The sequence below is a fragment of the Podarcis muralis genome, chromosome 10 (assembly GCF_964188315.1).
Source record: "Podarcis muralis chromosome 10, rPodMur119.hap1.1, whole genome shotgun sequence".
Classification (NCBI taxonomy): Eukaryota; Metazoa; Chordata; class Lepidosauria; order Squamata; family Lacertidae; genus Podarcis; species Podarcis muralis.
Genome location: NC_135664.1, coordinates 59330058 through 59355339, shown reverse-complemented (window position 1 = coordinate 59355339; position 25282 = coordinate 59330058). Strand labels below are relative to the sequence as shown.

General features: G+C 40.2%; 1 protein-coding gene across 17 annotated transcripts in view; it reads right to left on the bottom strand.

The window, feature by feature from the left end:
• CACNA1C (calcium voltage-gated channel subunit alpha1 C) overlaps positions 1-25282 on the bottom strand; it is a 518169-nt gene that overhangs the window by 182782 nt on the left and 310105 nt on the right. For all 17 annotated transcript variants that reach the window (XM_077935171.1, XM_077935172.1, XM_077935174.1 and 14 more), the window contains exons 6-7: positions 9305-9463; positions 5201-5397 (exon numbers count right to left, since the gene is read on the bottom strand). In XM_077935171.1, the coding sequence (XP_077791297.1) occupies positions 5201-5397; positions 9305-9463 (356 nt within the window). The remainder of the gene's footprint in view (positions 1-5200; positions 5398-9304; positions 9464-25282) is intronic.

Here is a 25282-nt window from a genome sequence, read left to right as displayed (position 1 = left end):
ATGACCAAAATCACCGCTTCCCCCCCTCCCAAGAACATTCTATGATAGTAAAGTTACAAAGCAAGTCATAAAAACCAATACAAAACGATCTCATGCAGAGCAGAAGCCATCTTGTGGGATTCTCTGTCCATTTTTCTTCTGCACTGGATTTTTCTGCTTGGGTTACCTTGATGTAAGTTGCAGCTTTGTATCAGAGTATTATGAAACTCCAAGCAACACTAACTCTGTATTCTGAGATATTGTATGGGGGATTCAGTTCAGCTAAGGATGACTGGTGGGCTACAATTGCTAGTATTGTAAGTCCTAAATTAGAAAACTTCCTGGAAATAATCAACTGACAGTTCATAACTGGCCCATAACTCAGCTACTAATAAATTAATTCACATATTTATATATCACTGTTTTGCAGAATTTCCAGCAAAAAGAACATTTTAGCCTTAACCAGCCTGTTCTTGTCTTTCCATATCAGCCACTATGTATATGCAGGCAAAAAACAATATATGACAAGAGAGAAGGCAGAAAAGGTCTGGCTTCTCACTCTTGTTCTTTGCCATAATTTCCTTATAGATTTTTGTACTCACAGAGGCCTGGCAGTAACTGTTTCCTGTTTCTCTTGGGAAAACTATACCAATCAACAGCTGACCTCCAACCCAGTCCCTGCATACAGATTGTCCTGTATACAGTTGGCTAGTGGAGAAAACACTGGACCTGAGCAAATAATTAGCAGGCAAAATAGCCATACTGAACTCATTTGTTCTTTCTGACTTTCTGCATATCTCCCATATGATCCAACTGATTGGAAAACAATACAGTGGTACCTTGGGTTACATACACATCAGGTTACATACGCTTCAGGTTACAGACTCTGCTAACCCAGAAATAGTACCTTGGGTTAAGAACTTTGCTTCAGGATGAGAACAGAAATCGCGTGGCGGCGGCACAGCGGCAGGCCCCATTAGCTAAAGTGGTGCTTCAGGTTAAGAACGGACCTCTGGAACGAATTAAGTACGTAACCAGAGGTACCACTGTACAGTGGTACCTCAGGTTACATACGCTTCAGGTTACAGACTCTACTAATCCAAAAATAGTACCTAGGGTTAAGAACTTTGCTTCAGGATGAGAACAGAAATCGTGCAGCGGAGGTGCGGAAGCAGCAGAAGGCCCCATTAGCTAAAGTGGTACCTCAGGTTAAGGAAAGTTTCAGGTTAAGAACAGACCTCCAGAATGAATTAAGTTCTTAACCAGAGGTACCACTGTACTGATTTTGGAAGAAAAGTCAGTAAAATTAAATCCTACATTCTGAACTGAATTCTGTTTCAAAAATGACAGTTCCCTCTGACACTGAACTATGACACTTCCCCTAGTCAACACCTTTGAAATTTTATTTCAAAAGACCGCTGCTGATATTATCTCCCAGTGTTCCATAGCTGGGAACAATTGATTGAGAAATAGGATTTGGTGATGGTGAAAGCGTCAGCTAGGGAAAGAATGAGAAAAGAGCAAAATAATGAAGAAAGTGATTAAAAAAAGGTCAAGAGAAAGGTGGGAATGTGAAATATATCCTTCCCGAGCAGGACATTGGACGGAGGCCTCCTCTTTTCTAGTTCCCAGCAAATTCTCAATTGGTTCAAATGTAATAGCAACCCACAGTTGGAACTAAGAAGCCTCAGCCTCATGAGCTCCTTCCTCTCCATCTCCTTATGCACAGCAATACCCACTAAATCCCATGCCCATGCTATAGTTTGTGGGAAACCATAGTTCACTGTTATAGCTAAATTCTATCAACCCTGGTTTCCAATTCTAGTTTGCAAGGAATCATAAACTATAATTAATTAAGTGTCTTCCATATTGTACAGGTGGGATGATCACAGAGAGACTGTGAGTAGCCTGTGCCTTTTGCATTCACTTAAAGGATAGTTTATTTGGTGTTTTTTGCTTTGTTTTGTTTTTTGCTGTGGTCACCAATCCATTTTTAGTTCTCTCCTAATAACAGCTATATCCTGAAGAAGAACTTATATCCATTTTATTCATGAAAAGTGCTATGATAGCCTGGCTAATGTTACATTATCCTGGCTACATGGTGACTTAGAAAGCAAGATAATGGACAATCTGAAATCAGAACAAATTAAAATGAAGTAGTATACACAAGTGACAGCAATCCAGGGTTTTATATGCCCTCTGGAATTGGCAGCAATTGTCTTGGCATCATGGCTCCTCACTGGCACAAAAAATGAACACCCAATACCTGTCATCTTTTTTTCTTTTTTCGGCAAAGAGATACTTGGAATTAATTAGCGATGACTGGTTTTTTAAAATTCCCTGGGCTTATTCTTTGTTACATTTCACAACCCTGCCAAAATCTGCTGTGTTTATTGTTTCCCCCTTCTAAACAAACCAATCTAAAAAGAAAGCAGTAGTTCTTTCTTGGAGAAAAAATATGTACAGGAAACATGCAGAGAGGTGCATTCAGCAAAACAGATTATTCTCTTGTGTGGAAAGGCCATGCTAATTCAAGCCTATGCACCCTTAAAAATAAAGGGTGAGAAAGCACAAACACAGCTGCTGAAAATTGTGGGGTGGTGGTTCTGTTTATAACATTTAAAAAAATTGTGGCAATATCACTGTGTTCCTCATCACCACATCTCCCTCAATGGGCTTCAACAGGCTGCAGAGGGATAAGCAAAGCTCACAAAACATGTCAAGGCTGTCAGCAAAGTAAATTATATCTATTGCCTGGTTTCTTCCCCAATTTGATTTCCTGACAGGAGTTTCCAGGGCAACTGTGAGCTTCTGTTTCAAGCTTTTTCATCAAAGCTCAAGAGTGCAATTTCAGAGATGCTGGAGGATGGAAGGGAGTTTTACAAGTCAGCATGTCTAAACCAGCTGCATCAGACTTGCAGGCTTCCTACCTTCTTCCCTTGGGTTGTTATAATCCACTCAGCAAGGGGGCCAACCCAATTGTGCAAGCAATCAACCCAGGCAGCTGCTTTAGATACCAACACTTTTAGAGAAGGCCCAATCTAGGGAGCATGCTGCAGAATTCCTTACAATGTCAAAAAAAAGATCCACATACTATTGGAAAATGGAATTTCCTTTCCTGTAAATTCACAAAAGCCTTGGTGGGGGGAAGGAAAAATGGCAGAAGTTTGAAAACCTTTTGCATTTGGGCCAGATTTTGGTGGCTAGAATTAAGCTTTTTATGGCATGACGGTTTTTTGTTTTAAATAAACCCTGCAATATGTATAAGCATTATTTTTAAAATATACCCCATGCCAAGTCATAGAGAGGAGATAGGACAGAAACATATAAATAAAATTAAGTTGATTCTTGCTCTCAAAGCTATCTATGCCAGTCTGACGAAGAACCATGTCAGATTAACAATTTTGCTTGATATTTAAAAAACTGGTCTAATATAAGACACAATTTTGCCTATTATATGTGTCCTGTGCTGATGATAACTCAGATGGCAACCCTATGTCTCATGATGGTGTTCCCCACTGGACTGCTACTTTTAGATTTTTTTAAAAAGTTTTAAATACACATAAGAGGATTCAAACAAGTTTAAGCCTGTGCCATAATGAAGTGATTCCCTGTGGCTTCAGGGGCTCCACTGTATACATGGTGCTCCACTGTCCACATAGCCTTCCTCTTTCACTTCAACAGAGTAGGTAGTTTGCTAACCAGAATTCAAGTCACATGTAGAGTCACACTCTCACTGAACTGAATGCCAATTCCTATGAGTGAAAATGCTTCGCAGGATCATGAAAGCACCCCTGGCATTCTAACCTTTATGTTTTAACCCTGTCTATGAGCTAATTCTGGCTAAACTTTATCATGTTAATGACCACTGAAACTCAGTGTGCCTTGTTCAGCCTTGTTTTCTGTGAACTTGCAGTTCTGACTTATTAGTACAGGATCTGTGCTAGAGAAGTGCATGGACAGCAACAGAGGGGAACTGGGGGGAAGGGGCAAACCTGGCCCCTAACCCTTGCTCTCATTGCTGGACTCCTATTGTTAACATATTGCATATTTTTCATTCAGAGAACAACTTGCCCACCTAGAAATAAGCTGTGCCCCTTCTGTGACTGCCCCTGTAATTTTTCCCCTGTTTCTGACACTGGAAGTGATGGAGATTCAGTCACAGAGACACTTCACTCAAGAAACCAGAGGAGTTTACTAAGAGTATCTGAAACTATAAATCTTGTCTGTGATGCAAGCTGTAATTTCTAACATTACTACAGATTTCTTTAGTCTAAGAATGTTTTAGACAAGAGGATGGGTTGCTCAGGAAAGTAGTAGAATTTCCTTCTCTGGAACAATTTAAGGAATATTAGACAAACTTATTTATGGAAGGTTTAGATTTGGACAACCCTGCTTCCACAGGCCCAGACATGGTCATCGTTTAGCTCTGTGACTCCTATACTAATACTAGTAACTACAGTTTGTATTCTGTCACCAAAGATTTCTGGCTGCCCTCATCTGTGCTTTGACTTACACTGTAGTGGAATGTTGGCTGTTATTATGAGGAAGACTCCATGGCCTAAGTTTCAAGGGACAGAGATAGATATGTTGGGTTATCACCATCTAAATTTTACTTAAGAGTAGACCCATTGAAATTAATGGACCTAAATTACTCTGAGGATGACTACCGTTGGATTAATCCCATTCTGTTTCTAGATTTCTTTTTCTTTTAGTAATCAGGGTGACATAGACTATTACACACTAAACTTCAGTTCTTGTGTGTTGGAAATAGCTTAACAATTTAGATATTCCTATAAGTATGACCCAAGAGTCTTCATTTATATAGATATCTAGAGGCTGGTGCTTCCAGTGATAGTAAGATGGTTAAAAGAAGTGTAATTATTTGGTTAGCAAGAAATTGTGCTGCTTTATTAATCTGGAGCAGTATGAAACATTTCTCATGCAAGAAAACACTGGTCAGTAAAAGCATAGTGAAAATCTTGATCAATAAATGTAAATTGAAAGATAACACTGAAAGCTAAGAACAAACAGTGAAGGGCTGTCATACTGCCCCTTTAATGCACTACATCAATCTGAGGTATCAGTTCAGTAGTTATCCCATTTGCATGACATACAGAGCAAGCAGTATAACAAAATAGCAATGACAGCCCCATGTTTTGAGCATGACATAAGAAGAGTGCTGTATCCACATTGCCACAGATTGATTTCACATACATACCCAGTATAGCACATCTGTCCAGCCCTCCATGGTGATGCACTGAAACACAGTTAACATGGCAAAGGCAAAATTGTCGAAGTTGGTAATGCCATGCTTAGGTCCTTCCCATCCTGGTCTGCATTCAGTACCATTCTGACATTGCCGCCCATGCGCAAATACAGGTGCACAAGGAGAGGGTTCCTCTTCTGCTGGTGTATCTTAAACAACAGGGATAAAGAATTGTTAAAATCCATGCAACTGAATGGTGAGGCAAAGAGTTATTTGCTTGTAATGGTGGCAAGGTATCTGAAGACATTAATTGTAATTAACTTTTTATATATTCATGCTGTGCTTGTGCTTCATACAAATCGGGGCAGTTTACATACTGCCTTTGATCCAAGGATACCAATGTGTGCCTGGAATGTGCTTCTACTTGTGTGTGGCAGTTGGAGGAAAGGTCCTGATTTCTGCAGGTTCCCTCTTCCTGCTATAACTCCTCATGCCATACCCCATGCCAGTATGGAAGGCACCTCAAACCTCAGGAGCAACCTTTCAAGAAGTATTTTAACTTCCCCTTTACTTTATAAAATTCTAGAAAGATGGATATAAACAAATAGAATAGTTCCCCTATCTTGACATCTATAGCCATTGTGCTTGTAAAAAATGTTATAATCTGCATTACTTTCATATGGTTCTTGGATTTGTTACAAATAATAAAAAAACCTAATTCAGAAAACAAAACAAAAATCATAAAACTGATTTGGTCCAAAAGATCATCTGCTGTAAATGCTTCTATTCTCCAATAGATCAGACCATATGTAATCCAGAACATAGTGTACCACAGGTAGATAAGATGTACAGAGCAGAAAGGCAAACAGTTCCAGGAATTAATTCTTTGATGGCACAAACAAACAAGGGGAAGAGAGAAGCCTCCCAAAGTCAACAGGCAATTCCTGAGATTTGTTCTTCTTGTTACAATCCCAAATATGTTATACAGGTTATGAGTTGATCTCAAAACAACCTAAAAGGCACTTTGACATCATCAAGTATTATGCATCCACATAACATGGATGGAATTTTTTTTTACTGACTCATGTGACTCACAAGTGCAATGCCAGAATTTATTTGTACTCTTCTTTTCACATGACTCTTCTATTGCCTTCTCTATAAGTGCACATATAAAACATCTCTAGACCAGACTTAAATACCCACTCATGCTGTGCAGTTTTATACTTATTCCTGAACAATTTGGAAACATCACTGAATTTATTCTCATTTGCCCTACTGTTTACAGTCCACAACCACTGTTGCTACCTTTCCCCTCAGAATCAGGAAAGGCAAGGACAGGGGCAGGTGGGAAAGATAGAGAAAAGATCAAGCAGCTGCTTAGTGAGCAAGGTGAAATGGTGGTGGTAGCAGATGAAAAAATCTATCTCCATCTTTCTCTCTATGCAGCTGGTTGGCAGGATTCCAATTTTTTAAAATATCTTTGCAAGTAAACAAAGTATATATTCTTTTTAAAAAGAACTATGCATCTATTTTTGTGTGTGCTGTGTTGCACTGTGACCTGCTGTGTGTATGTGTGCTATGACGGGCATGAAGTGCATGTCTGTGGGAGACTGAGGGGGGTTCACACCCATTTTCTTGGCTACACTCATCACTGCCATGTGCCCCTTTTAGGGGTTGCACCAGGCAGTGTGGTCCTCAGCCTGAAAAGCTTTGCCATCTCTGTCTTATATGACTACTTGAAAAGACTCAAGGGATGGTTTGTTTGAGTTTGTAAATGGAAAGAGTATGTGAAAGTAAAACAAACCAAGAAGCTTTGTCTAGAACTAGAGTCACTGAGTCAGACTACACATTATTAACATTTACAACAGTTTATATTTGGGAACTGTACTGATAATAGGATATGACAGTTGTTGCTCTTAACATTGCCAGCTCATATCCAGATCAATGAGCTAATGACAAAAGTCAAAACCATTTTGTTGTGGCATGTGATGAACTTGGGACACTAAATTCTACTGCAACAGTTCAGCTCTGGAAAATACCCCTCTCCATGCAGACTGAAAGCTCTACCATAATGTTAAACCATGAAGTCAATGATTGGATAGGCTAAACAATAAATTATTGATCCAAATAGGGTGCTGTGTGGGAGAGGCAGAGAGGAGGGTGATGCTACTTTTGCTGGCATCAGATTTGATTAAACAAAAGTTTCATTCAGGAGCAACAAAAAGGATTATTTACACACACACACACACACACACACACACACACACACACGCCTGCCTGCCTGCCTGCCTGCCTGCCTGCCTGCCTGCCTGCCTGCCAAAACCTCAGAATTTGACTATACCAGCTTGATTTTAGCTTGGGAATTAAGATAATAATGATACTGTATCAGGTTCAAACTGCAATTACTAGATAGGTTCACAAAATTTAGGGAGGGTGGAAATTTGGGCCTTGAATCCCTGTTGTTGGGTCCCAGAGGAGGATAAGTGAAACTACAGTTGTTGAGCTGCCTGTGAGCATAAGTTCTCAGTAATTAGTCACTCTGTGACTCAGTTTGACATAATATTAAATTTGCTTTCTAACATCTACATAGAGCTTCTGACTGAGGTCATTTTGGGATTCAGAATGAGGTGCCACCAGTACGCTGCTGACATTCTACTCCTCAATGTCATCTGAGTCAGGTGAGGCTGTATAGTCATTGAACGGGTACCTGGACTCAGTAATGGGCTGGATGAGGCCAGTAATGGCCAGCAAACTGAGACTGGATCCTGAGAAGACAGAGGCACTGTGGGTATATTGTTCTCAGGTTCAGAGAATTAGTGTTCAACCTGTTCTGGACAGTGTAGCACTCAGCTTGAGAGAACAAGTTTGTAGTTTGGGAATAGTCCAAGATCCAGTGTTGCCACTAGAGTCAAGGCAACCTTAGTAGCCTGGAGTGCCTTTTACTGGCTTCAGGTGGTTTCCCCACTAACAACATTTCTAGATAGGAATTGTTTGGCCATGGAAACCCATGCTAGTAAACAAATAAAAAACAAAGATTAATGCTTAATCTCAGAAGGACATGTGCTGCTCAAGGAAAGGAAAGGAAAGGAAAGGAAAGGAAAGGAAAGGAAAGGAAAGGAAAGGAAAGGAAAGGAAAGGAAGATGAATGTGGAAGAAAATAAGTAGCAGTGACTAAGAGTCAGTGCTCCATAATTTTTTGATCAGAGCAGTTGTTTATTCCTGGTGGCTCCCTCCTTTGATATGTGGATCATCTGAATTATTTCTCACAAGAGCCTTAATTTTCTATGCCACTGATCAGTCCACATTTAGGTTTCCATCTCCTAAATGTTGACATTTCTACATAGCAAATTATTTATATGGGAGGAGCTGCATCCATGAGAAAAGTGGTTATGCTTCCTTTACATCTGCAATCTGAACGGTCATTTCTGTATTTGTCAAGTTTCTTCATTATGGTTCAGCTACATGGTAAAGCAGGATCCACATGTTTAGCAACAATCACCTCCTGACAACCACATACCAAGTGTGGCACATATTTTATTTAAGATAATTTTATTCTCCCTTTTGATTTTATAAAAGCTGTCAAGGTGGTTTGCAAACAAATCCATGAGATACATTGGTTTGTCTGGAAATGAGAGCAACTTATGGAACAATGTCATACTTTAATTATATGAACCCATGGCTCTTTCAGTCTTTAATAGGCTACAGAAGAAGCAAAGAGAGCCTTGTATGCGCCCTTCATTACGTTATGCTGTTTGACAGGGGACTGCACCGAGAAAATGCACAAATGGCTTCTCATTCACCCCTTCCAGTCTTATGGTGATTTACTCCTGAATTAGAAGAATATGTTGGAGATGTTGTTTATAGCACTGCTCTATTTAAAACTATCTACAGAGATTGCATGATAGAGCTTTCTTAGCTTCTTTCTTATCCTTTGAGCTTTTGGCTCTTAGTGCAGGGCAGGCAAGGCAAGCAGAACAGGTGTTATTTGATCATCACTGGAGCTTTCACATTCACTAAGCTGATATTAAGTACTGTTAAATCCAATCACATCATAGCCACTTTCCACTGATAATAAAAGGTGTTACACAATGTGGGATTACATAGCATATTTCTTACCTGATAAGCTCTCTGTTACATAACAAGTCTTGTGCATCTTCCCCATGAAGAGCTCCAATCCAATGATAGCATAGATAATTATGACAAACAGCACCAGCAGGGCAATGTGCAGCAAAGGGACCATGGCCTTGATAATGGAATTTAAAACCACCTGGAGGCCTGCAATGAGAAAGACAACACTGTAGCAAGAAGTGAATGCTGAATAATCTACTGAAGACAAGGGTATGCAGGAAAATGCTTCATTTAATAAATATACAAATATACAAATTATTTTGCTATTTCTTTCACATTTGCTATCTGATCAAGAAAATGACTAACATATTACATCAGCGGTTATAAAATGGTGCTTCCTTGACGTCATCATTATGCTTACATAGCTTTAACAGTGGAACCTAATCTCAAAATTAAAACCCCTGAGGATTTGTGCACTTGCGTTACTATATAAAGTATTATTTCACGGCAACAGGATGACAAGTCTTGTAGGAGGTGCTATTGGAAGGATATTAAGCAATACTTCAGCTTGTATTTTACCATTCAGCTTTGAACAAAGGTAAGAACTACAGGTCCAAAGTAATAGGAAGATCAACCACACCCATCCATGGAAGACTGCTTGAAGCAAGAGGCCAGAATGAACGAGCTAATATGGTTGGACAGTGTTCTCGAAGCTACGAGCATGAGTTTGACCAAACTGTGGGAGGCAGTGGAAGACAGGAGTGCCTGGCGTGCTCTGGTCCATGGGGTCATGAAGAGTCGGACACAACTAAACGACTAAACAACAACAACAATATATAAAAACAAGGGTCAGGCTTGCTTATTGCTTTGAGCAATTAAAATTCATTCTAGTTGGATACACACTGCTGGATACACCCTAACCCGACTGTCCCCACCTTCACAAAGCCAGGTCTGACAGATTGTTAATGATAGTAAATTTTAGCATAACTGGATTAGGACACTACAAAGGGACCACTTCACTTGAAACACAGTCTTTTCTGGAGTGCAACGCAGATGCTGTTTTTTCTGGTTCTGGAAAACCAGCTTAGAAGTGCTCTTTGGGGAATAACTCTACAGATTTTGTTGTGCTGTAGTAAATGCACTCATGTTTGCAAAGGCTTTAAAGATTCACAGATGGAAATGCTATTGTAATAAACATTACCATATTAGTAAGTCATTAGTGTAAGGAAAGCTAAGAGGGCATCAATTTAAGCACCCTAATAGCTTCAGAAATGGCCAACAATTACAAGCTCTCTTAGTTTTTCTGAAGACTCTGCAGATATATTGGACCTGTATTTAACCCCTGAATTACTAATAAATTAACTTGGAAAGATAACTTTTACAATGATATGAGCACTAATAATTTGGACAACTGTCAGTTGTATAAAACTTTATATGATTTACAGGGAACAAGAAAAACAATGTATTTTTAATATATTAATATTGTAACTTTAGTATATTAAAATTCCATTTATTGAAATTGCCATCCTTTGTTCTCTAATATTTTATGAAGCATCTATAATATGTCTCTGTTATGCCATTGCATTCCAATGTTTAATTATCCTGTGTTTTTAGACTTATTTGTGGCAAATATTTTTGGTGATAAAACACAACTGTACAAGCTTGTTTAGTGTAGACTGGCAACGTGCCACTAAGACGTTTCAGCAGGAGTGGAGAACCTCAAGCTCAGGGACTGAATGCAGCCCTCCAAGGCTGGATCTACACAGATATAAAAAACGCTATGGGGAAAAAAACTATTTAAAAAATACAGCTCCCAATGGAAATTTTCATTTACTTCAGATTGCTGCTCTACAGCACCATCTGGTGTCACATTTTTATAATGCATTTATAACATTATAAATTGACCTGTGTAGATGAGTCCCAAGGCTCTCTATTGCCTGGACAGAGGTGTGTATAGAAAATAGAGTAACCAATTAACTTAGGATGGTGAGACTGGGCAAGCAACATTGCACTATGCCAGGAAGGCTGAGCCTTTACTGTTTGTTCACACCTGTGTTAGCACCTCTGTGAGCTGAGTGATGGAGGTGGCATTACTGCCTCTTTTGAAGCAGGTGGGGCAGGTGAGAAACCTCCCTTCCTTTGAAAGGCAGTGCTAGACATGGTTTCTGACAATGTCATAGACTAGCTAGATGCAGAGGGAGTGGCGGGAGGCACCAGCTGGAGAACCCCAAAGGGAAGCCCCAGGAGAAGAAGACACAGAGCCAAGGGAGTGGTGGTGGGGCAACAATGAGTGGTCAGAGGGAGAAGAAGCAAACTGGAAGGAGGAGATGTTGGAAGAAGAAGATGTAATAGGGTTTAGTGAGCAGGAAGAGGCTGTGGCAGAGAGCAGTACAGTCTCTGAGGCTTAATTGGACATTGGCTAAGAGGCAGAATTGAAACAAGCTGCTAAAGAATCTAGGGAGTCTCACTTTCCTGTTGCGACCAGCTCCCTGCCCTCCTGGTCTCCTAGCATGCAGAGAAATGAAAAGAGCAGAACAGATATTGGTTGTGCACAGACACAGTTTGCAACTGCTTGGGAAAGACCCTGGAGAGGAGAAACCTTAGAGAGTGGTGGAAAAGTGACACCTTTCCTCCTTGCAACTGTCTCACTGGGGGCAAGACCTATTGGAAAGAATTACCGGGATCACTAGGCCTGCGCTGTTTTGAATAAAGAGTTTACTTCACTGACACCATATTTTTAATTGCTGGCCTACGTCTGATCCTGGCTCCTGAGAGACAACCATGAAGACAGAGTTGGTGGCACAATAGGCAAAATGGATGATCCAGAACCTGTCCTTGACCGCTTTGGATGTGGAGCCCATGCCTTGTTCTGCAGGGACTGGAGGGGAGAAGGGATGAGGCAACTTTCACCTGTTCTTTATTTTTCCTTCTTGTTCCCTTGCCATCTTGCTTATCTTTAGACTATACACTTGTGAATCTAGAACACGACACCATAAGTATTATGAACACTGGTGGTGCATTATGAACAGTTTTAATGCTCGATATATTGCCGTATGGCATTTCAAACTGATTATTGTCAAATGATCTGCTATTAAGTGAAAAATTAGCTGAGATATGCTGCATAAGCTACAGAATGAGCCTGTTTTGACATATAGCTCATGTAAGGCTGATGTGTTCACAAGTGTAAGACAACACAAGAATACTAAGATCAGTACTGATAATGCCATGCCATGACAGCAAAAATATGTGTTTCAACTTTTTTTATCATACCATCACATAAAATCCAAGTGAGTCATTTAGAACAATCCACTTTCTTGGTTTCTTTATTTTCAACACAATTTTCACACATTGTATTTAAACAGACTGAGTGCATACATGTCTAACTTAAATAGCACCTCCAGTGGTGCCCAGAGATTTAATAGCCTTCAAAGAGGATTTTACAAATTCATGGAGGATAAGGCTATCAAAGCCACAAGTCATGCTGGATGGCCAAGGGAGCATGCTTCTGAATACAAGTCATTGAGGAATAACAGTGGGACAGGGATTTCACTCTCATATTGTGCTTGTGGACTTCCCATACACAACTAATTGCTGGACTAGATTGGTAGTATATGTACTTCTCCTCTCTCATTTTTATCTTCACAACAACCTTTTGAGGTAGATTATGCTGAGACAGTAAGTGGTCCAAAGTCACAAGTGGCCTTCATGGTCGAGTGAACCTTAGTCTCCCAGATCCTAGTCCAGCACACTTAACTACTACTACACATTGGTTCTCAAAAGGCCACTGCACCTGGTTGCATGAAAGTATGAAAACTAGCCAAAAGGGTCAAATTCACATATAGCTCTTTGGCTAACCTCTAGTACATGCATCAACTGTTGTTATTTTCAGAGATTATTTTCAGGACTAGATACCATTAGAGATAGGTTCTCTGTTGACTCTGCTCCTTTTTGATACATCTACTTTAGCCTGCCTGTCAACAGCCCCCTGCACATTTCTGAAGCTATACAAAAACCTTAAGAACGAAAGAAGAGCCCTGCAGGATCTGACTCATCTAGCCCAGAATGCTCTTCTCACAATGGCCAACCAGATGCCTATGGAAGTTAACAGCTAGGACTTTCACCACAATACATAGGCGCCGACTCCATGGGGCCTGAGGGGGCCCGAGCCCCCTCAAAAATTTGTTTGGGGAGGCTCTGCCCCCCCAATACTTGTTTGTTCCCTCCCCTCTGCCCCTCCTCCGGCCTCCCACCCCTATGTGTCTCTTTGCTGGGCCGGTTCTCTGCCTGCCGTCCGGTGCGACGGGGGAAGGAGGTGGTCGATTCTGCTGCTGTTGGAAACTGGCCGGGATGGGGAAGGGGGGAGCTCCTTCCCTCCTCCGCATCCCTCCGTGTAACTCTAGCCTGCCCAAAGAGCGCTTGCACAATGCAGCCGCCGCCGCTTCACCCCGGGCCAAGTGCTGCTCGGCTCCCACACAACAGCGCTCTCCTTTTCCCGCCGCGCCGGCCTGCACAGTTGCAAAGCGGCACAAGTCGCTGCACACTTCCCAAACTTTGCAGCCGCTGCTCCAAAAAGGCGTGCAACAAGGCAGCGCGGCCGTTGTGGAGGTGGATGCGCCGATGGGGCAGTCAGGCGCCCCACCACCACCAAAAAATTCCCCTCCTGCCCTGGATAGCCAGCAACCTCCCTCCCTCCCCTCCTGTCCACACACGAAAAGCGAAGCAGCAGCATCAGTTCCCTGGATCCACCGTACTAGCAGGAAGCAGGTGCGTGCAAAAAAAGCGCAAATCGCACAGTGGGCCCCCCCAATATTTTTTATAAGTCGGCGCCCCTGCCACAATAGCACTTTCACCACTTGTGTTCAACTATTAGTATTCAGAGCCATATCACATCTGATACTAGAGGTAAGACAGCTATCATGGTATGCCCCACAGAGGAACTTACGGTCTTCAAATAAAAACATCTTGAAGGTCCCAGGCCACAGAGAGGTTAGGCTGGCCTCAACTAGAGCCAGAACCTTTTCGGCTGCGGCTCCAACCTGGTGGAACGCTCTGTCGCAAGAGACAAGGGCCCTGCAGGACTTGACATCTTTCCGCAGGGCCTGCAAGACAGAGCTGTTCCACCAGGCCTTTGGTCAGGGCGCAGCTTGACTCCCTCCTTTGGCAATCTTTACAAAACTTTAGTTTATGGTTGCCATCAATTTGTATTTTAATTAATTTTTATAATGTTTTTATAATGTTGCACTGTTTTAGTGTTGTTAGCCGCCCTGAGCCCGGCTTTGGCTGGGGAGGGCGGGATATAAATAAAATTTATTATTATTATTATTAGTGGTCCATGGGTTTCTGTGAACCTCTTTTGAACCCATCCAAGTTGGCACTATTACATCTTGTGGTAGTGAATTCCAGAATTCAACTATATACTGTGTGAATAAGTACTGCCATTTGTCTGTCCTGAATCTTCCAGGAGTTCTAGAATTATGGGGGAGGGAGAAAAGCTTCTGTCCACTTTGTTGACACCCTGCACCAACTTATACAACTATATCATGTCTCCTCCTCCTCCTCACCTTTTAAAGCTAAAAAGTATCCAAATCATGAAACTCTTCTTTACAGGCAACTTGCTCCTTGACCATTTTTGTTGCCTTTTTCTGAAACTTTCCCAATATAGCGGTTGGCTCCACCCCATCCACTGAGTTCCTTCTGGGTGAATAGAAGACTGGAGGAGGCATTTTTTTTTTAAAGTGTGGTAACCTGAACTGTATACAGTATTGAAAGTGTGGTAGCACCATAGATTCACATAATGGCATTATGATATTAGCAGTTTTATTTTCAAACCCTTTTTGGACTACAGTTTTTCAGCAATGGAGCTCAAAACCAGGGCAACAAATCTAATAAGAGTAAATATAACAGCCTGGGAAACACCTGATGGGCATGTAGGGCTTTGCAAAGCCAGTGAGGTACTGTGTTAGGACAGTGCCAGAGATGTGAGTGGCCAAACATGAATCTAGAGCTGGAGGGTATGTTTTCCTTGAAGTGAGTCTACTGGAGCTGGAGCTTTAGTTGAAGAAAGCACTACTAGGTGGACCAGGGAAGAGGACTAAGGTCCTAGAATATTAAACCTGGCCAAACTAGAGGCTTCATACTGCCTGCTGGGATGCCCCCGAATCCTTGATCTCACACAAATCCCTGATCTCACACTTCAAATGATTCTTCATCTATCCTATATGAGTTATATTTCATAGGTAGGGGACACTTGGGAGACATTTTGTGTCAATATGAGATGCTTGAAATAAACAAAGAAAGTCTTTTATTTTCAAAGTGTTTTAGAGAACTCATAAATCTTAGATGCAGCCATAACACAGAGATCAAGCATCCCAAGGGCTTAGTTTCATGATTAATTGATTTAGTATTTATGATCAGATCTTCTCACAGCATTTGAGAGGATATTAAGGAATCCAGAAAAACACTTTGCCGTTTCAGACATACACATATGTTCATTATTAACCACTCCATTAAAGTACTCAAGTGTACTACACAAGCACAAGGCAGACACAGGCAGCTCACAACTGCAGTCCCCAGAGCTTACAAACCTGAGGTTGTACAAGTCAAAAGCTTTCACTGTTAACTGAAGATGGGATTGCAGACAAAACATCATGAAGTGATTTATGGGATTCTGGGGGGTTAATTGGAATAGCTTCCCAAAGATCAAGAACCAGATTTGAAGAGGATAAGGGACAAGGAAGAAATTAGTTTTGGTTAACACTTTAATATGAACCAGAGCAACTGACCACTGGGAGAACAGAATGTTGGACTAGATGGGCCTTGGCCTGATCTTGAAGGACTCTTCTTACATTCCTATTTTGCACTTCTCAAAGCAATGCACAAACTAAAATACAGTAATCCTTCAAAATCTGTACTTCTATGAATTTCACAATGTAGTTATTTAACCAACATAAAAAGGTGCATAAGAACACATATATTGGAGAAAATAACATACAAAAATTGCTTGCGGAAACATGTATCTTAGGAGAAATGCACACTAAAGTTCTGATTATTTTTTGTAAAGACTTTTTAAAAAAATGGAAACTGATACAAAAATGTGGCAAACTAAATAAGATAGCACTGCCCTCTTCAGACTCCATCTCAAAGGCCATAGTAGAACCATGGCTACCCCTGCACTTCTAGAATCCATGGCTTCCAAAACAGGTTAGTCCCCTTTAAGAGTAGAGACATCACACACTGGGGATGGAGCCAGCTGCTTAAAAGAAGCTGCAGGCTAGACTGATTGCTGAAGCAACGTTTAAACATGCTTGACAGCCTAGATGCTATGTAGAGCTATAGGTGCTACTGCCCTTGTCACTTGGACTTCGATCTCAGTTTGTCTGATTTTTCTTACCTGGACTTAACCTTCTGCTATATCTGGCCTTACCTCCATAGAAACTAAAACATACTTGACCTTATTCTGCAAACTTGGATTTGAAAATGGTGCCTGCACTATATGATTTAGGATACTCTGCCCAGAACAAGCCCCACCAGGTTAGAACCTTATCCCATTGCTGAGACTACTGCTTGAGATGCCACATCAGGATGGTGGGCAGGATCAATTTTTTTTTGCTGCAACGGCACCTGGCTGGTGCAGCAGAGAGGACCAGATTAGACTTATTGCCACTTCTTCCTGTTGCTGGATTTGATTAGGATCCAGTGGATCCTATCTTCCTATACCCCAAATACCCTAGCATTAACTTCTGCCTGCCTCCAGCTTAGGTGGATACAGTTAAAAGCTTTGCTGCAGTGGTTCCACCGCTGGCAGAGCCTTGCACAGGTTGGCAGAATTGATGGAAGAGACACCTCTTTCTCATCTGGAATCCCTGCAATGTGTCAGATTGGGGGTTTGGATTGCTCTGTTAACGGGCTCCAGTGCAGCAAATATGCCAAACCTTTTTGCAAGAGGGAATAAAAACTATCACATCCGTGGCAGAGAAAAAGTGCACTGAGGGGAAGAAACTGACTAATAAGTGTAGGCAAAATAAAGGTGTCAATCCAAGTCTCCATTTTACCATAGTTGAAATGTGAGGCTAGCTATTCTTAATAGGTAAAGCTATTGATCTTTCTTCACCAATTATTGATATTATGATCACTGTGCTAATTTTGCATACATTTCAGCTTTAATTAAATTGTCGTGTATTTTGCTCTTGCATTTCATTGCATCTTGACCCAACTGTTTAGAGTTTCTATCTCTCCGACCATACATAGATGACCAATTGGGGATAACACTGCATGCATCTGATAGACTCTATTCCACAAAACATCATGCCGAAACAAGTATGTTAGTCTTTAAGGTGTCAAAAGACTGTTGTTTTTGCTGCAACTGACTAACCTTCTGGAATTAATGATAATACTTTTTCTAACTGCTACATCCTAAAACTTTTAAGAATTCAACACTACATGAAAGAACAAGTCGAGAGAGCAAAACAATCAGCAGAAAAATGAAAATGATAATTTCAGTAATAGCACCCTTGGTATAGATAACACAACTAAGAATCAGACTTGAAAATCCATAAACCATCATATTTTAAACATGAATGTTGTATTACCAAGTTCAAGATTATTCAAGATAGACATGTGAATAGAAACTGAGAAAACAAAGCCCTCAAGAAGCATTGTTTACAATAGTATAGCCGACTCTTTTCTACTGTTAATAATTTAGAATCTTAAACAATTTTCAACGTTTATTTTAAAAGCATATCAATTCAACTTAAAAGAAAGAATGAAAATAGCTGTGACTGCCTGTTGCTGGCTGAAATGGTCTCCATAAATGTTTCAGTAAGCAAAATGTGTTAACTTCCTTCACAGGGCTCATAGGCTACAGTACTTATTTACATTGATAACATGCATACAATATTTATTCTGTGGAAGCATCAGCATTTTTTGTGACCATTCTATCCATAGACTAAACACAAAGAAGGAAAGCCAAAACTGTTTGTCCCCCTCCCCTGGTCCCACAGGGACTTCACTGTGGGTTCATTCTCCGCAGGTGCCTCAGAAGTAGCTACTTGACATATTATGATAGAAATTCAGAAAGTTTTTTGTGTGTGAATGCAATAGTATCACCCACCAGTCATTTCTTTGATATAGGGACACATCTTTTACCTTGTGATGACACCTTTCTGTTCTTTATGTTTTGTATTAGGGTGTAAATGCTGAAAAGGATGTACATGTCGAACAGCCAGGATATAAATGCTAAAGACAGTAGGCAGTCACAAAAAGATGACAAAATTCAATTTAGTATAGGTGCAACCCTGTAAGATACTGTGCACCTTTGTCACTGATCCTGCAAAAAAGTGGACACTGCAATTTTGCTTACAAAAACAAAAGATAATACCACAGCGTAAAGCTCAAGCTTTCTTTTTCAAACAGCCGCTGCCTCCATACAGTATTTATTTACTTAATATGTTAGGGTACAATCCATCTGCCCTTTGCACTCAGCACTGCCAGCCTCCACCAGTGGAGTGACCCCAGCATCTCTCTGCCAGCACAGACTTCCCTCTTTAACCTGTTTAATTGGTGAGCAGAAGGCCACCAAGGGGTGGGGCACTGGCAGCAGCTGGTAGAAAGCCCTGAAATGTAAAGAAGTCAAGACAATCAGAACTTTCTGAGCAAAGGGCTGGTGGAGTTCTGATAGGAGAACTACAGAGGAGATAATTAATTCACATGTAGTCATACTACTGTAGGACTTAACTGTATTTTTAAGAGGCATGAAGCCACATAATATCAAAATCTGAGATAAACTTTCTGAGGGAGCACAGACAGCTGTATTTTCCATACACACAGAGATAAGAAATTTTAAAAGGTCAGCTCAAATAATTTCAATTGCACTTGTAATTAGTGATGGGTAAGTTCCTTCTCTCCACCCTCATCTACCTGCCTCCTTGTAAGTTTTCTTTCCCACTTTTGCTTACAGAATTCTAAAAAAACCTCAGCCTTTGCAAGATCCTTCCAAGAAACATTGGGGAAATTTTTACTTTGAGAACTTGCCTTCCGGTCTTCTTTTCCAGCCTCTCTTCCCTCTACCTGTGGAAAGTGCTGTGTGCGTGTGCGTGTGCGTGTGCGTGTGTGTACCAGTGGTGGTGATAGCTACAGTAGGCTATGAATCCAAGAGGCCTTAATAGGCCTTATCTTTAAGCTCAGTAATACATTTTCCTACTGGGATGCATTTGAGTTATAATTTTCTCCAGATGACTCTCCTCCTCACAGTTCAAAAACAGGCCTCAGTGGGTTTCCAATAAATAACTTTCTTGTAAGTAGCTGTCTGCCTTTAATCTTGTTGATTATTTTTTATGTTTTCTTTTACAATGCATTCATATGATATCCGAATGGTTTTATTCAAACATTTGTACTCTGGAATCTTTTTTTTTGGGGGGGGAAATATCTATCTATATCTGTATCTATATCTATATCTATCTATCTATCTATATCTATATCTATATCTATATCTATATCTATATCTATATCTATATCTATATCTATATATCTATATATATAAAAACAATAATTATTTGTCTTGCTTCTGGCTCCTTCTCTTCCTCCTCATGGGACACTTGGTTCCTGAAAAAATTTCACAAAAAAATTCTTCACTTCCCCTGTAACACAGTGATTTTTTAATTGGCCTCTGTTTTTCAGAGATGTTCTAGAGCAGCCTTTCCCACCCACTTTTTCCCAGGTGTTCTTGGTCTATAAATCCCATCAGTCTTAGCCAACAAGAACAATGGTCAGTGAAGATGAGAGTTGCTGTCTAACAGCACCTGGAGAATTCCAGTTTGGGGAAGGTTGATTTAGAGAACTGGAAAGCACTTACATGTATGCTTCCTAAATCCAGTTTTTCATATTCATGGTGAATTCCCTACACATACAGAAGCTCAAGAAAGGAAGTCATTCTCTGCATTTCTGGTAATAAGTATAGTAATATCACATCAATGAAAAGCACGCTACAGAATGTTACTAACAGTGACCACCCCCACTTGCATGTGCATCTGTTTTGGTGGTATGGAAGCATCTCATATAGTATACTATCAATAAATATATGATTACTGCATGTGTAAACTCTTATCAGATATGGGAGATCTTTATTTCTGTAAATCCTGGCTACTGTTTTAAAAACATTAGTTCCATTATTTTTTTCAGTTGCACAGTCTTAAGACATTTGAGATATAATTACCGGTACCTATTTGAGGGTACAAGATCAAGGAATATTATCCTGTACTGATGCCTTTAGTAAAAATATAGGTCAGCAAGAATATTCTACATACGTATAGCACAAGGCCCTGATATTTGCTCTATTTTTAATATTGACCTCATAGTTTAGATTAGATATTGATTTAGTGTTTCAGGAACATATATTACTCACTTTCCTATCTGTTTTCCACTTTGCATCAGTTACCTTTCAGACCATTTTATGGGTTTTCATACTTTATACTTTTACCTATACTACAAAACCAAAGATGTGATATCTAGGGGAATTCTTTAAGACCCCCCTCTGTGTGTGCTGATTTTACACTAACTGTTCAATTTAAAACCATATAAAAGGAATAGGAGAATAAAGTTATCACACATATTAAAATGCAAGGCACTGTTTCAAACTGGCAGGGCACAGAGAATCCAAAGTAACTCCCTACAACAATTCAATTCAGCTCATTTCCACTTAACCTTACATCAAGTTACAATCAAGACCATTTCTATTGTAACTCAGATAATCAAATAACAGTTTAACTAAATTAGCTACAGATAAAGATTTGTTTCTTTTGTGCCTTTAGAAAATGTTGTCTTTTTGATAACCACCAAGTTATCATTACTTAATACTCAACTCACTTCCTTATCATAAAGACAAGGAAAATTTTCAAATGTTCTCTCCAAAAACCTATTGAGGCAGAGAAAGAAGCCCAAACAAGAAGTTTTTTAGCTATGTATTATATTGCAGAAGTTAATGGAAGGCACTTTAGAAAAAGCTTCAACAAAATTAAGACTGAGCTACTACCTAGAAACTATGATTATATAGGGTTGGATCCAGAATAATGTAGTTCCCAAAAATCAGGGTGAAAAATTAGCCATGACTAACTTAGGTTTCGGGACGTGGGTGGCGCTGTGGGTAAAAGCCTCAGCGCCTAGGGCTTGCCGATCGAAAGGTCGGCGGTTCGAATCCCCGCGGCGGGGTGCGCTCCCGTCGCTCGGTCCCAGCGCCTGCCAACCTAGCAGTTTGAAAGCACCCCCGGGTGCAAGTAGATAAATAGGGACCGCTTACTAGCGGGAAGGTAAACGGCGTTTCCGTGTGCTGCGCTGGCTCGCCAGATGCAGCTTTGTCACGTTGGCCACGTGTCCTGGAAGTGTCTCCGGACAGCGCTGGCCCCTGGCCTCTTAAGTGAGATGGGTGCACAACCCCAGAGTCTGTCAAGACTGGCCCATACGGGCAGGGGTACCTTTACCTCTACCTAACTTAGGTTTCAGTGGGAAATGAATAATTAAGTCTGGATCCAACTCTATGTGTCTGATATGTGGGATGCCCCAAAGACAGACATTTCAGGGAACTCATTTATATAATCACTCACTGAAGTAATAAAGTTCCATCACCTCTATTTTTATGTGTGGATGTGTCTGTTTGAAAACATACCCCACTTCAAGTTACTGACCTATAATAAAAAAGCTAGTGCTTTCTAAAAAAATTCTGGAAAAGCTGTATTACAGACATAACATTAACTATGGTTTGTTACAGAAATGAATCTATGCAAGATTTGGGGTTATATTTATGCCCTCCTCTCTCCTTTAATGCACCTGCAAGGAGAGTGGAGTCGTTAACTTCTATTTCTTATTAATTACAGTGGTATCTCCAGTTACGAACTTAATTCATTCCGGAGGTCTGTTCTCAACCCGAAACCACTCATAACATGAGGCGCGCTATTGCTAATGGCGCCTCCTGCTCTCCCGCTCTCTCTCTTAATTTCTGGTGCTTTCACTAATAGCCATATAGCCAAAGGCTAAGGTCTAGCCTAGTAAGCTACTATAGGCCTTAGACTCTGCAGCCTCTAGTACCTTACTAAGGTCCAAGCGTAGGCTCTATGGCTTAGCACCTATGCTTAAAAGCCTAATTCTACGTGAAATGATCTTGCAAGTGTAAAGGTACATCCTGGGATCAGTATATTATTTTCTGAGAAAAGCTTGCACGATTTATTGACATGTTTTAACAAAATACAGAAATAGATCTTTATAAGGGACTCTTCGGAGTATAAACTATGGGCCCAGTACCAAAAGAACTGCATCAGCTGCTGCCATGTTTTGGCCCCTTCACATAGAATTATATAATTAGTGCTGGCTAAATTGCAAAATATATTTTATAGGCAAGGAAACCTCACAACAAAACCACAGCACGTGAATTCATGGATGAGTATATGATCAAGAAACAAAATCCAGTAAAATCCAATTTGCCACCTAGCATGTCTATACCACCCACACTGACAACTTGCAACAAATGAAAAAATAGCCTAGCTCAAAACAATTTTCTCCCAGTTACCTAATTCCTAGCTCTTCTCATAAGGTATCTTCTTATCAAGAACACTGCAAAGCATTTTGGAGCAACAGTAAGTGAGAAACCTCAGAAGAAGTACAGTGCAATTCTATTGAATTTTTCTCTCTGAAGCAAGTCCCTTTATGTTCACAGGGCTTTACTTCCAGGTACGTAATTTGTATAGGATTGCAGCTTTAAAGTACATGGTTAAGGCTGTAATCATAAACGGAAATATTAGAAAGTAAGCCACAATGAACTTGTTTCTTTTGAATAAACAAGCCCAGACTCGTGCTAAAAATCCCTGCAGTTGCTATTAATGGCTTTTATTGTATTTTATGTTGAGAACTTTCAATAAAAAATATTTTAAAAAGAGAGAGAAAAGCGATATCCCCAATTGCAACAAATTTCAGCAAGGAATGTGATTTTGTAGCTTTCCTGGGCTATTTTTTTGTAATAGCTGAAAAGCCACCTTCATTCTACACTCATTACACATTGATGTAGGCTTCCTGTGATGCACTTATATAAGTTGTTTATGTTTATTGTGAGTTTATTCTGCACACATTAATCAACTGTTGTGTGGGTGGAGAGAGATTTCAAAATTTGCTGTGGAAGAAGAGGAAACTACAGGAGCATATTTCCCTATATCAAGGAAGGTTAGACTGGAATTATCTCTATTCACTTTCAGGTGAGCTGCAAAGACATTTCCATCTCACACAGTTTTTAGTTTTTAATGTCTTCTTTTTGTATACTGCATTGGGGGCCTTGTTAGGGCTGAAAAGCAGTTTATAAATATTTATTTATGTTATTATTTATGCACCTCTCTTCTGATCTTTCTCCAAAGATATCAGGCTGGTGAACAATACATGGTTCTACTCTCCCTATACTCCCTATATGCATGAGGTACAGTGGGCTAAAAGACAGTTGCCATGTCTGCATACAACCATGGTTTAGTGCTATGCATATAAGCCTGAATAAGCTGAGCAAATCATCAAGCTTGCATGCTCTCCCCCCTTGACTAGTTTCACTTTTAAATAATCCCAGTTTAGTGTTAGATTCAAGCTAGGGATCCCCATTCAAACTGAACTTTGCTAAGTTCCATAACACATCAGCTTTAAACCATGAGAGGAGGAAGGGGAGTGTGAAGGACACAAACCTGGAACTTTGCTCAGCCAATCCACAGTTTTAAAGTTCAAAACATGGTTCAGCTGTGAAGGAGATCAAAGAGTGGCTCAGGGTCACCAGGATAACCAGTTTCCTCAGAATAGTTCTAAGTCTTGGATGAAGGAATTTAGGTGGTGCTCATCAAATTTGCAGTAAATGATAATAATATTGTATATAAGCCACCTAATTTAAGATCGACTGCAGTCCTAGATATCTGTGCTGCAATGCAAACTGTCTCTTAGACTTTGTCATGTTTACCTTTACCTCCCCTAAGTAATTGCCTACTTCAGTTTATTTATTTATATAAACCTATATTATGATACTGCATTTTTATTTTTATGGTGTTACTGCAGATTGTTTTATTTTATATTCAATTGTCACATGGTTCCCCCCACCCCGAGAACTCTTGTTGAAGGGTGGTCTACAAATACATTATTTTATTTTAATCATTTCTATCCACTTTTTCCATTCGGGAGCCCTCAAGGTGTTTCATGATAAAATGAGAACTACTGCAGTTTGCACACAGCAAAATGCATACTGAAACAGTAATATCTTTGCTATGTGAGAAAATACACGCACTATATGTTTAGGTAGGCCACATTTGGGATGATGCCCCACAGTTTAGCTGTCCTAATCAAAAGGCCCTGTCTCTTGTGCCCATTCAGCTCATTCCAGATACTAACATTCCATGTACATTCCATGTACTAACAAAGTACAAAGCCAAGGCAGCTTTAAGTTTAAGTTCTGATCCCTCTGTCTGAAAGTAGCTGTGTCATAAGGGCCAGGTGAATCAACTGCATCAGGCAGTAGACAGTGGTGGAATTTAGAGCCATGGTGGCACACAATGCATGGGGAGACTTTATTGCACAAGCCCCATTGAAATTAATGAGAGATGAACTAGATCACTGTAGATGATTGTGTACCATGTTAATTATATATGAGCATATGTGCTTCATTGAAAAAAATCCTATGGGGAGTAGGAGGATTCCACTTTAGGTAGCAAAATGTTACGGGCTAGCGTGATGCCCATCAAATTACACTGTAAATGGAGGTTTACTTCTGGAACAATTCTTGACCTCATATGGATGGTAGAAAAGCACACTGGAATCCCACATGTTGAAATATGTTGTAAAATTGCTCAGGAGTTTCATCAAAATATGGAGCTGTGTAAAAGTTAGCTTAACAATGATCTCAATATAGTCCTTCTGTTAAGCTGTAACTTACCAGATCCAGGAAGAACAAATGTTCCTGTACCCTAGAAGTTCATTAAGGTACAAATAAGTTCCTTTATCAAATGATAGACTTGCTCTTCCCCCATT